General features: G+C 46.8%; 1 protein-coding gene across 1 annotated transcript in view; it reads left to right on the top strand.

Annotated features, from left to right (window-relative positions):
* The first annotated feature begins 10,153 nt into the window (after nucleotides 1-10,153).
* The window catches only part of RNF187 (ring finger protein 187), an 8,316-nt gene continuing 5,310 nt past the window's right edge, over nucleotides 10,154-13,159 (top strand). Inside the window, exons 1-3 of the mRNA XM_025393422.1 lie at nucleotides 10,154-10,314; nucleotides 10,652-11,348; nucleotides 12,428-12,520. Coding sequence (XP_025249207.1) covers nucleotides 10,154-10,314; nucleotides 10,652-11,348; nucleotides 12,428-12,520 — 951 coding nt within the window. The remainder of the gene's footprint in view (nucleotides 10,315-10,651; nucleotides 11,349-12,427; nucleotides 12,521-13,159) is intronic.

Raw genomic sequence — 13,159 nt, 5'->3', positions numbered from 1 at the left:
GTCGCCCAGGCTGGAGTGCAGTGGCCAGATCTCAGCTCACTGCAAGCTCCGCCTCCCGGGTTCCCGCCATTCTCCTGCCTCAGCCTCCCGAGTAGCTGGGACCACAGGCGCCGCCACCTCGCCCGGCTAATTTTTTGTGTGTGTTTTTAGTAGAGACGGGGTTTCGCCGTGTTAGCCAGGATGGTCTCGATCTCCTGACCTTGTGATCCGCCCGTCTCGGCCTCCCAAAGTGCTGGGATTACAGGCTTGAGCCACCGCGCCCGGCGAATTTCTGGATACTCTGATTTTGGTTTTGATTTTGGTTTGGTGTAAACTACAAAAGTGTGTGTGTGCCCTTTTCACCCATTCTTTGTTTTGTAGTGTGTGTGTGGTGTGAGCGTGTTGTTTTGTCTAGAGGAAACATGCGTGAGGCACAAAGTAAGCCCACCCCACTAGGAACTATGTTGAAAATTTAAAAAAAAAAAAAAAAAGTATTTAAGGGAGACTATGGAGTACTGTGACACCAGGAAAGCTTAAAACTTTGTCTAAGATAGACTGGCCAGCATTAGAGGTAGGTTGGCCATTAGAATGAAGCCTGAACAGGTCCCTTGTTTCAAAGGTATGGCACAAGGTAACCTGTAAGCCAGGGAACCCAGACTCAGCTTGTTTTAGATCCCCTGCCCCCAACACATGGCAGTTGAGATAATAGCAGCTTAAGTGGCTGGCAGAGGCAAGGAAGGACCAGCAGTGAGAGAGAAAGGAAACAGACAGAGAGGAAAAGAGGCAAAGAGAGAGAGAGGAAGAGACAGACAAATAGGGAGTCAAGGAGAGAGAGAAAGACAGAGACAGAGAGACAGAGGAAGAGACAGAGGCAAAAGGAAAGTCAGAGAGAGATAAAGTCAAAGAGAGAAAGAAAGAGAGATTTACAAGTAGTTAAGAAAAAAAAAAAAGGACCCTATTCCTTTAAAAGCCAAGGTAAATTTAGAACCTGTAATTGATAATTGAAGGTATTTTCTGTAACTCTATAACACTCCAATACCACTTTGTTGTCAGTGTGAACAAGGGTGTATCCTGAAAGCACTGAGGCCTTCCTTCTGTTAAAAAAAAAAAAAAAAAAAAAAGGTTATCATCTTGGGGATTAAGGGGGGGGTGGAATTTATATAAAAAGAGTGTTATATGGTAAATTCTTGTCCTGAAATAAACTAACTGGTTGTTTAAAGAAAAAAATGTTTGTAATAAGTCAGAAAGTTAAGGCATGTCAAAAAAAAATTGCCTGTAAAAGTTGTGAAAGAAAAAAAAAAGGGTTATAAAAAAATGTGTGTTAAAAAAAGAATTTATGCAAAAAATGTCATATAATTTAAAAGTAACTAGGCCTCCTGAATGTAAAACTATTGGAAAAAAGAAAAGTTTATATGCAAAGTGTATAAGAAAAGCAAAATACATCTTTGGTGAAAGGATTATAAGGAGGCATAAGAATGTACATTTTTAAAAATTATTGTTTTGAAGGTTTAAGTGAGTTTTAAAGTGTTAATTGTAAAGAACATTCTGTGTATAAACATATTAGCTAAAGTTAAAGTAGTATCATCCAGTTTTGCTGTGAACTGGACATTAAAGTAAAAGCATAACAGGTTTTTCTTAAAGCACCAACCTGCTCTTTAGCAAAAATTATAAAAGATTAAAAAGAGTCTATAAAATCTTACCTTATGGTCAAACATTAAAAATTAAATATGTCCACAAGGTTTTATTAAAATTAGGTTTAACATTAATAACACACTAATATAAAGATAAAATTTAGCTTATCTTGTATAAAAATCATACGAGAAGCGTTGTTAAATGTAAAATGGTATTTGGCTTTCTGTGGTTTAAAAACTAATAAAAATAGGCGCTAAAGGAAATTTCTCAGTAAAATGGCACTAGGACTATAAAGTCCATTCCCAAGGTCCCCACATTTAAAACAAAAGGTCAATTTCTTAAAAATTATATACTTGTTTTATCTTCCACTTTCCTTTCTCGCAAAAAAAAAAAAAAAAAAAAAAAAAGGATGGACTAATCACACCCAAGTCAAGAAAGCGCCAACCCCTCCAGAGTCGTGGGCCATAGTCCCAGGGGAAAACTGTCATGCGCATCCCTGTGAAGAGAACACCAAACAGGCTTTGTGTGAGCAATAAAGCTGTTTATTTCACCTGGGTGCAGGCGGGCTGAGTCCAAAAAGAGAGTCAGCGAAAGGAGATAAGGGTGGGGCCGTTTTATAGGATTTGGGCAGGTAAAGGAAAATTACAGTCAAAGGGGGGTTGTTCTCTGTCGGGCAGGAGTAGGAGTCACAAGGTGCTTGGTGGGGGAGGTTTTTGAGCCAGAATGAGCCAGGAAAAGGAATTTCACAAGATAATGTCATCACTTAAGACAAGGATTGGCATTTTCACTTCTTTTGTGGTGGAATGTCATCAGCTAAGGCCGGGCAGGGCATTTTCACTTCTTCTGTGATTCTTCAGTTACTTCAGGCCATCTGGGCATATATACGTGCATGTCACAGGGGATGCGATGGCTAGGCTTGGGCTCAGAGGCCTGACAAAAACTCTACCAAACTAAAGCTAAGACAAATTTAACTCTTCTAATCTATTCTATTACTCTTCTTTCCTCGTTCCATTGCTGACCATCTGGTTATTAATATAACCAAGTCAATTTCACCTCAAACTATTGCATTTAATGCTTGCTTTGTTACACCCTGTGAGGACTTGCCAAGTCAAAGACAGCTTTCTACTTCAGAAAAGTACTTCTGTCCCTCCTGACTCTCCTCAGACTAGACATTAGTAAACTAGGAACATTTAATCCGAGGAGATTTTGATAAAGACCCCAGTGCCAACCAGGAGTGTTGTCCCCTGATGTAGAGCTTTCATGCCATAGTTGGTCCAACGTTCTGTGGACCACTAAAGAGCAAGGATGGACTGCCCTAACTGGTTTTTGTAATTTCCCTAAAACCATACATTCATTTTACTAGAGGATCATAGAAGTTAAAGACTTAAAACACACTTTAGCAATTAAGACAGGATACCAAGATGCAAATACCTGGTTAAAAGGGATCAAATATTCCATCTGCATATTAAACAAAAGCAATTGTTATACTTGTGCACATGGCAGGCCAGAGGCCCAGATTGTCCCCTTTCCACTAAGGTGGTCCTCCAGTCGACCAGGTGTGGGCTGCATGGTAGCTCTTTTCCAGGATTCTACAGCCTGGAGTAATAAGTCATGCCCAGCTCTCTCTGCTATATCCCCAAGTCCCTGCAGTTCAACCCCCGAGGGCCATCCAGCTTCTGTCTCCCAACACTAGGTTCACTTCCTGTCTCTCACAACAGGGAGGAAACTTAGCATTCCTTGGAGACTTGAAAGGATGCAGTGAGCTTAAGAATTTTCAAGAGCTTATCAATCAGTCAGCCTTTGTTCATCCCTGAGCAGATGTGTGGTGGTATTGTGGTGGACCTTTACTAGGCACTCTGCTGAATAACTGGAGTGGCACTTGTACTTTAGTGCAATTGGCTATCCCTTTCACCCTGGCATTTCATCAACTAGAAGGAAAAAAATAATAAGACATCATAAAGCGAGAGAAGCCCCTTATGGGTCTTTCGACTCTCATGCCTATTTAGACGCAATTGGATTCCCATGAGGAATACCAGGTCAATTTAAAGCTTGAAATCAAATAGCTGCAGGATTTCAGTCAATATTTTAGTAGGCGACAGTTAATAAAAACGTAGATTAGATAAACTACATTTATTACAACCAATAGCAACGAGCTTTTCATGAATTAAAAGAAAAACTCATGTCAGTCGCAGCCCTGAGGCTACCTGACCTGACAAAAATCTTTACACTCTATGTGTCAGAAAGAGAAAAAAAAGGCAGTTAGAGTTTTCACCCAGACTGTGGGGCCTGGCCAAGGCCAGTGGCCTATCTCTCAAAACAACTAGACAGAGATTCCAAAGGCTGGCCCCCATGTCCAAGGGCCCTGGCAGCAAAGGCCCTGTTAGCACAAGAAGCAGATAAACTAACCCTTAGGCAAAACCTGAATATAAAGCACCCCCCATGCTGTGGTAACTTTAATAAATACCAAAGGTTATTGGTTAACAATGCTAGATTAACCAAGTACCAAAGCTTGCTCTGTGAAAATCCCCACATAACCATTGAAGTTTGCAACACCCTAAACCCCACCACCTTGTTCCCGGTATCAGAGAGCACAGTTGAACATAACTGTGTAGAGGGGTTGGACTCAATTTATTCTAGCAGGCCCAACCTCCAAGACCATCCTTAAACATCAGTAGACTGTAAGCGGTACGTGGATGGGAGCAGCTTCCCCACTCTCTGCAAAGTGACTCTGAAGAAGACGACAAGCCCTGCTCCAGTCACACCCAGAACCTGACTGGTCCACGCACGGCCGAAGCATGAGGAAACTCATCGCGGGACTCATTTTCCTTAAAATTTGGACTTGTACAGTAAGGACTTCAACTGACCTTCCTCAGACTGAGGGCTGTTCCCAGTGTATACATCAAGTCACTGAGTTGAACAAAAGGTTGCTATGGTCCTATTATTTTACAGTTATTGTAAGTGTACTGGAACTCTAAAAATAACTTGTTTGTATAATATTATTGTATACAAGGTATGTAGCCCAGGAAATGACCAACCTGATGTGTGTTATGACCCATCTCAGCCTCCCATGACCACAATTCTTAAAATAAGATTTAGGACTAAGGACTGGTGGGAGCTCATAAATGATATGAGTAAAGTGTTAGCCAAAACAAACAAACAAACAAAAGGTTGCCCAAACAAGTCACCTTCAAATTTGATGCCTGTGCTGTCATTAACAGTAATAAGTTAGGAATAAGGTGTGGTTCTCTTAGTTAGAAAAGAGGCTACATTGCAGAAAATAAGTACATCTGTCATAAATTAGGACTGTGTGAAAATAAATGTAAATACTGGTTTTGTGTCATTTAGGCCACTTGGATAAAAGAAAAAAAAAATGATGAAAAGGATCCAGTCCACCTTCAGAAAGGAAAAAATGGCCCTTCCTGTACTAAGGGACAATGTAACCCCTTAGAGCTAGTAATAACCAATCCCCTTGATCCTCGCTGGAAAAAAGGGGAGCGTGTGACATTAGGAATCGATGGGGCCGGACTGGATCCTTGAGTAAATGTCTTGGTTCGAGGAGAAGTGTACAAACGCTCTCTGAACCAGTGTTTCAAACTTTCTATGATGAACTAAATGTACCAGTACCAGAAACTCCAGGAAAAACAAGAAATTTGTTTTTTCAATTAGCTGAGTATATAGCCCAGTCTCTCAATGTCACTTCATGTTATGTATGTGGAGGAACTATAATGGGAGATCAATGGCCATGGGAAGCCTGAGAATTAGTGTCTACAGACCCAGTTCCTGATGAATTCCCGGTTCAAAAGAATCACTGTGATAATTTCTGGGTCCTAAAACCTCAATTATTGGATAATATTGCATAGCTAGAAAAGGAAAAGAATTCACTCAGCCCATAGGATGACTTAGTTGTGTAAGACAGAAACTGTATAATGGTACCACAGAAACAGTCACTTGGTGGAGTTCAAATCACATAGAGAGAAATCCATTTAGCAAATTCCCAGAGTTGCAAACTGTGTGAACCCACCCAGAGTCCCACAGGGACTGGACAGTCCCCACTGGATTATACTGGTTATGTGGGCATAGAGCTTATGCCAAATTACCTGACCAGTGGGCAGGTAGTTGTATTATTGGCACTATTAAACCACCTTTCTTCCTACTGCCCATAAAAACAGGCGAACTCCTGGGCTTCCCTATCTATGCTTCCCTTGAAAAGAGAAGCATAGCTATAAGAAATTGAAAAAAATGATAAATGGCCCCCTGAGAGAATCATACAATATTATAGGCCTGCTACTTGGGCACAAGATGGCTCATGGGGATACCGGACCCCCATTTACATGATCAACCGAACCATATGGTTACAAGCTGTCTTAGAAGTAATCACTAATAAAACCGGCAGAGCCTTGACTATTCTGGCTCAGCAAGAAATTCGGATGAGAAATGCTATCTATCAAAATAGATTAGCTCTCAACTACCTGCTAGCAGCTGAAGGAGAGATCTGTAGGAAATTTAACCTTACTAATTGCTGCCTACACATAGATAATTAAGGGCAAGTAGTTGAAACCATGGTTAGAGATATGACAAAACTGGCACATGTGCCTGTGCAAGTATGGCATAGATATGATCCTGGGGCCATGTTTACAAAATGACTCTCAGCGCTAGGAGGATTTAAAACCCTTATAATAAGAGTTATAATAGTAATAGGAACCTACTTAGTGCTCCCTTGTTTGATACCTTTACTTCTTCGAATGATAAAAAGCTTCATCGCTACCTTACTTCACCAAAATGCCTCAGCACAAATGTACTATATAAATCATTATCGATCTGTCTTGCAAGAAGACATGGGTAGTGAAAATGAAAGTGAGAACTCCCACTAATAAAATGAGTGAGAGTCTCAAAGGAGGGGAATAAGGGAGGAGACCACCCTTCATATTGTCTTACACCCAATTTCGGCCTCCAAAGAAAGAAGAAGTCAAAACTAAAAGGCAGAAATGAAATCCACAGGCAGACAGCCCGGCGCCACACCCTGGGCCTGGTAGTTAAAGATCGACCCCTGACCTAACTGGTTCTGTTATCTATAGATTACAGACATTGTATAGGAATACACTGTGAAAATTCCTATCTTGTTTTGTTCCGATCCAATTACTGGTGCATGCATCCCCCAGTAAAATAGCCCCTGCTTGCTCAATCAATCTCGACCCTCTCACATGCACCCCCTTAGAGTTGTGAGCCCTTAAAAGGGACAGGAACTGCTCACTCAGGGAGCTTGGCTCTTGAGACTGAAGTCTTGCCAATGCCCCCGGCCAAATAAACCCCTTCCTTCTTTAACTCGGTGTCTGAGGAGTTTTGTCTGCCGCTTGTCCTGCTACATTTCCTTTCTCTCTCTCCTTGACGCCCTCTTAGTCTGTCTCTTCCTCTCTCTGTCTCTCTGCCTCTTTTCCTCTCTGTCTCTTTCCTTTCTCTCTCTCTGCTGGTCTTTCCTTGCCTCTGCCAGCCGCTTATGCTTCTGTTCTCTCAACCACTGTGTGTTGGGGGCGGGGGATCTAAAACAAGCTGGTCTGGGTTCCCTGGCTTACAGGTTACCTTGTGCCGTACCTATGAAACAAGGGACCTGTCCATGATTCCTTCTAATGGCCAACCTACCTCTAACGCTGGCCAGTCTACCTTACACAAAGTTTTAAGTTTTCTTGGTGTCATAGTACTCCGTAGTCTCCCTTAAATCCTTTTCTTGAAAAATTTCAACATAGTTCCTAACGGGGTGGGCTTACTTTGTGCCTCACCCATGTTTCCTCTAGACAAAACACCACGCTCACACCACACGCACACCACAAAACAAAGGTGCTCCTCCCTTAGCACCACACAATGTGGATTCTGCTAGTGGTAAGGGAGAGAGGCTTTCTGGCAACAATCTTTGCCAATGTCTACTTTCAAAAGTCTCTAATGCACATGTGTGCAAGTTCATGGCTGCTACCATTTACTAAGCCATGCCCCCAGTATTGGACCTTCAAGGTTTTTTTTGTTTTTCCCTCCAAAATGAATAGTGATATGATATACATATCCTCATTTCTTCTCCCTTCCTCTCTCCCTCCCTTCCGTTCTCTTTCTTTCTCTTTTTTCTTCTTCCTTCCTTCCCTTCCTTTCTTCTTTCTCTCTTTTCCCATTCTTCCTTCCTTCCTCCCTCCCTCCCTTCATCACCATTGTCTTAATCTCAACTACCCAGTGACACTGCCAAAGGTCGCAGGGACTTCTGCCTATGAAAGCTAGGTATTGTCCAAGGTTTCTCCCCATGTGATAGTCTGAAGTATGACCTTGTGGGAAGGGAAAGACCTGATCGTCCCCTGGCCTGACACCCGTGAAGGGTCTGTGCTGAAGACGACTAGTATAAGAGGAAAGAAGGCCTCTTGGCAGTTGAGATAGAGAAAAGCATCTGTCTCCTGCCTGTCCCTGGGCAATGGAACATCTCAGTGTAAAACCCGATTTTGTGTTCTGTTTACTGAGAAAGGAGAAAACTGCCTTAGGGCTGAAGGTGGGACTTGCTAGCGCAATGCTGCTCTTTATGCACTAAAAAGGTTTATGGAGATGTTTGTATATGCATAACAAGGCACAGCACTTTTCCTTAAACTTATGTCACAGAGATCTTTATTCATATATCTTACTGCTGACCTTCTCCCTAGGATGATCCTATTATCTTGCCACTTCCCTTTTTCTAAGATGGTAAAGATAATTATCAATAAATACCAAGGGAACTCAGAGACAGGTGTCAGCGTGGGTCCTCTGTATGCTGAGCACCAGTCCCCTGGGCCCACTTTTTCTTTCTCTATACTTTGTCTCTGTGTCTCATTTCTTTTCTCAAGTCTCTCGTTCCACCTAATGAGAAACGCCCACAGGTGTGGAGGGGCAGGCCACCCCTTCACTCAAGTAGCTGGTACTATAGGCATGCACCACCACGCCCGACTAATTTTTGTATTTTTAGTAGAGATGGGGTTTCACCATGTTGGCCAGGATGGTCTTGATCTCTTGACCTTGTGATCCGCCTGCCTCAGCTTCCCAAAGTGCTGGGATTACAGGCGTGCGCCACCACACCCAGCTTCAGATGATCCATCCTCCTCCCAAAGCGCTGTGGTTACAGGCCTGAGCCATGGCTCCTGGCCAAGTTGCTTTTTTTTTGTCTGCTTACTTAATAGTGGAAAGAGAGTCTCGTTTTATTTTCCTCTTTCTTAACTGGGCAGTGTACATTTTTTTCTCATGTGTGTTCAATCATTTGTGCGTTTTTTTCCTGCGATTTGAAAAATCCCACGACAAGGTGCATTTTCCATTGTGCTTTTCCTTACCAAATTTTAAACTCTTTGTATATTTGTGGCTAAAATGTTCCTAATTTGGCAATTTGCCTTTAATTATCGTTTTTGACATTTTCTCATTCGCAAGATTAGTTCATAAAAGTTTGCTTCAAACTTCATAAAAGTTTGCTCATTTTTTATATTTTTTTTACTTTTCTCTCCAGCAAGTTTCTAGTTGACTCCACAAATCAGCAAGGCTCTGCTGGAAGCCTTCTAATCTTTACTACATAGAAATAACCTCGGCTTACTATTCATATTTCCTACGGGCATTTAGTGCATTTCCAAGTCGATTAAAAAAATCTTAACAAAGACAAAAATACCTCATTAGATCCTGCGCTTGTTTGGAATACAGATTAAAAAAAATTTTTTTTAAGACAGAGTCTCGCTCTGTTGCCAGGCTAGAGTGCGGTGGCACTATCTTGGCTCATCGTAACCTCCGACTCCCTGGTTCAAGCGATTCTCCTGCCTCAGCCTCCAGAGTAACTGGGATTACAGGAACGCGGCACCACGCCTGGCTAATTTGTGTATTTTTAGTAGAGAGGGGGTTTCACCATGAGCCAGGATGGTCTTGATCTCTTGACCTTGTGATCCGCTTGCCTGGGTCTCCTAAAGTGCTGGGATTAGTGGCGTGAGCCATGGCGCCCGGTCCAGATTTTTTAAAATGCAAAACTTGCACAGTCTTTTTTTTTTGAACGATGCTTGCTTGTTTTCAAAATAATTAAAAAACAAAAACACAAAATTGCTCTTCCCAAAGGCTTCTTTCTTTCCTTTAAATTTATTTTTTAAAGAAAAGCTAAGGGCTGGGCGCAGTGGCTCACGCCTGTAATCCCAGCACTTTGGGAGGCCAAGGCGGGCAGATTATGAGGTCAGGAGTTCGAGACCAGCCTGGCCAATATGGTGAAACCCTCCTCTTTACTAAAAATACAACAACTAGCCGGGCGTAGTGGCGGGCGCCTGTAATCCCGGCTACTTGGGAGGCTGAGGCAGGAGAATCGCTTGAACCCGGGAGGCGGCGGTTGCAGTGAGCCGAGAACGCGCCACTAGCGAGGCTCTGTCTCAAAAAAAAAAAAGAAAGAAAAGCTAACAAATGCTGTTTTGTCATGCATCATCACGGAATGAATGAGAGCTCCTGCTAGCCAGGAGACAGCGGACTACCAGGGTAGCATCCCAGAGGTCCAGAAGGGAGGTCGCGCGAGAAGAGGCTCCGTGGGATGGGTCCACGCAGCGAGATCCCACGCAGCGTGGGCGTATACGAGTGTCCACGTCCGAAGGGCCCGTTCAAGGGCAGATCCCTGAAGGTTGGGTGCACGCAGGGCACGTCCACGCGGGCAGGCCCTTGCACGCAGGGAGTGCCCACGCAGGGCGGGTCCGTGTAGGATGAGAGCAGCGAAGGAGGCCCACGCAGGCCATTTCGCGCCCCGTCCTCAGCCCACGCTGGCGAGCTACCGCGGGGAAACGCGCAGCTCAGATCTTAGCAGCTTACAATAACAACCTTTTAAAAATGGAACCTTCAAGTAAAAATAAAACTTTTGTTTCCTTCTTCTACAGGAGTTATTGATGTAGGAAGGGACAGTCCCAGTAACGTTTCAGGATACGACTTGGGCCGGTCCGCAGGCAGGAGAGTGAAGCGCGCAGCTGCCAGGACTTACGGGGTGACGTGCGCCGCTGCTAGGACCTTGCAGGTGGAGAGCATAGTTGCCAAAACCAAGGCAGAGGAGTGCACCGCCGCTAGGATCCGGGCGGAGGAGCCCACCGAGGCCCGGACTTATTACGGATGCAGTACACTGCTGCCAGGATCTTGTCTGTGGAGGGCGGCGGGGCCGGGACCTCAGTTTGCAGCACACCGCTGCCAGGATCTCGTCGGCTGAGCGTTCCGCGGTCCGATCCCCGCCCCGTGCGCGTCGCCGGCGTTGGCGTCGTCTTCCTGCTGCTGGTCTCCGTCCGGTCGCCGGTCGCCTTGGTCTCCGGCCCTCCCCAGACGCTCCCGCACCCTTGCCGACCCCGCCGTCCGCAGCCCTGGCGCTCCCTGCGGGCCCCGCCGAGGCCGCCTGCGCCCTGTGCCAGCGCGCGCCCCGGGAGCCGGTGCGCGCCGACTGCGGCCACCGCTTCTGTCGGGCGTGCGTGGTGCGCTTCTGGGCCGAGGAGGACGGGCCCTTCCCGTGCCCCGAGTGCGCCGACGACTGCTGGCAGCGCGCAGTGGAGCCCGGCCGGCCCCCGCTCAGCCGCCGCCTTCTGGCGCTCGAGGAGGCGGCCGCGGCGCCCGCGCGCGACGGCCCGGCCAGCGAGGCCGCGCTGCAGCTGCTGTGCCGCGCTGACGCCGGCCCGCTCTGCGCAGCCTGCCGCATGGCTGCAGGCCCCGAGCCACCCGAGTGGGAGCCGCGCTGGAGGAAGGCGCTGCGCGGCAAGGTGCGCGCGGCGGGGTCCCGTGCCCCGCCCCGGACGGTGCTCTGCGCCTCTCCGTCCCTGCCCCGGTCCCCCTGAGCCCTGGGCCCTTCCCATCTCCACTGTCCCTGTCCCCGTCCCCGGATTGTCCCCCTCCCTTCACCGCCACGGGTCCCCGCTCCAGCGTGTGCTGGGCCCCTCCTTCTTGCAGCTTGCCTCCCCACGTTTTCTGCGTCTCTTCGAGTCTGGTCCGCGTCCCCATCTTGGTGTCCCCTGCTGGGCGGTGCCTTATCTCCCCACCCCCTACCTTCTACGAAGTCCTTCCTCCACCAGCGTCCATCTTTGTGGTCCCCACCACTAGCTGTGCCCTGCCTCACCCTCATAGACCCCCTCTAGTTCCCACAGATTGACTCCCCCACTCACTGTTCCCTTGGGGAAGACATCACACCTCTCGACCCTCTGTATTCCACTATGTCCACAGGCCTGGCCCGCCTTCTCGTCTGCTCTCCGGGCCACCCAGCCCTCACTTGCACCGCCTGTCCCCTCTCCCGTCTTTTAGAGACCGGCTCTGGGAGTCTGGCAGCGATGGGTCTGGGAGTCTGGAGCCTTTCCCATGGCGGGTTGTTTGGGGGATACAGAGTAGGAGAGAACAGCCAGCCTGGGGTCCCGCTCTTGAATACAGGGGAGGGGAAGCCAGCCAGACTGTGCTCCTGGGCGCTCCTCCTGCATTGAGGGCTCTTGCCACCAGGCAGAGTGACCCCCATCCGGCTCAGGCAGGGCAGGGTGTAGGGCAGGCTGTGCAGACCTGTGGTACAGACCGAACTCACACTGAACAGGGCCACTTACAGACACACAACTCCTAAACCCACCTAGACAGTCCCCTTAGCCCCAGCACCCAGATCCTTCTGAATAGGTGTGAAGCCCAAGAAACCTTTTGGCTGCCTGTGTGTTCCTGCCCTAGACAACAGGGCATGTTGTTTAGGTTATCTCTGGAATGGTCAGACTGTGTGCATTCAGCTGGGGTGATGTCCCTCAGAACTGGGCTAGGTTGGGGGAGACCTGCCCACCCCTGGTCACCCCTGGTGACCTTCCTCTCTTTCCAGGAGAACAAGGGGTCTGTGGAAATCATGAGAAAGGACTTGAATGATGCCCGGGACCTGCATGGCCAGGCGGAGTCAGCAGCTGCAGTGTGGAAGGCAAGTGGGGGGCCTGGGGGCAGCCTGGAATGAGGGGACCGGGGACTCAGGGCTCTAGACAAAGGGACCACCAGGCCAAGCAGGCCAGGCCTCTGAACTGCTCAGCTGGTTGGTTGGAGGAGGGGCCTCTGGACTTTAGTGAGTTTCAGGGTATTTTTCTAGGATGTGTTTGTATTTTTCAAATAGAATCTAGCCAAAGTCAGTGGAAGCCTCTTTTTTGCCTCACATTTTACCTGTAGGTGATGGCAGCATCAGACTTACTCTTTTTTTTTTTTCCTCCAAGAGACAGAGTCTCATTTGGCTGAAGTGCAATGGTCTGCTTGTAGCTCACTGCAGCTCGAACTGGCCTCAGGCGATCCTCCCACCTCAGCCTCTGGGACTATAGGCATGTGCTACCACACCTGGCTAATTTTAGAATGCTTTTGTAGAGATGGGGGTCTTGCTGTGTTGCCCAGGCTGGTCTTGAACTCCTGGCCTCAAGCGATTCTCCTGCCTTGGCCTCCCAAAGTGCTAATTTTTTTTTTCTTTTAAAACACATCTGTAACTTTCTGTGGTCCTCTTGTTCTGATCTGAGAGTTGCTCATTCTTTTTTTTTTTTTTTTTTTTTTTTTTTTTTTTTTTTTTTGGGGGGGATTTTTT

Source organism: Theropithecus gelada, chromosome 1 (genome assembly GCF_003255815.1).
Source record: "Theropithecus gelada isolate Dixy chromosome 1, Tgel_1.0, whole genome shotgun sequence".
Lineage (NCBI taxonomy): Eukaryota > Metazoa > Chordata > Mammalia > Primates > Cercopithecidae > Theropithecus > Theropithecus gelada.
Note: the sequence above shows the minus strand (reverse complement) of the source record. Positions and strands in the feature narration are given on the sequence as shown.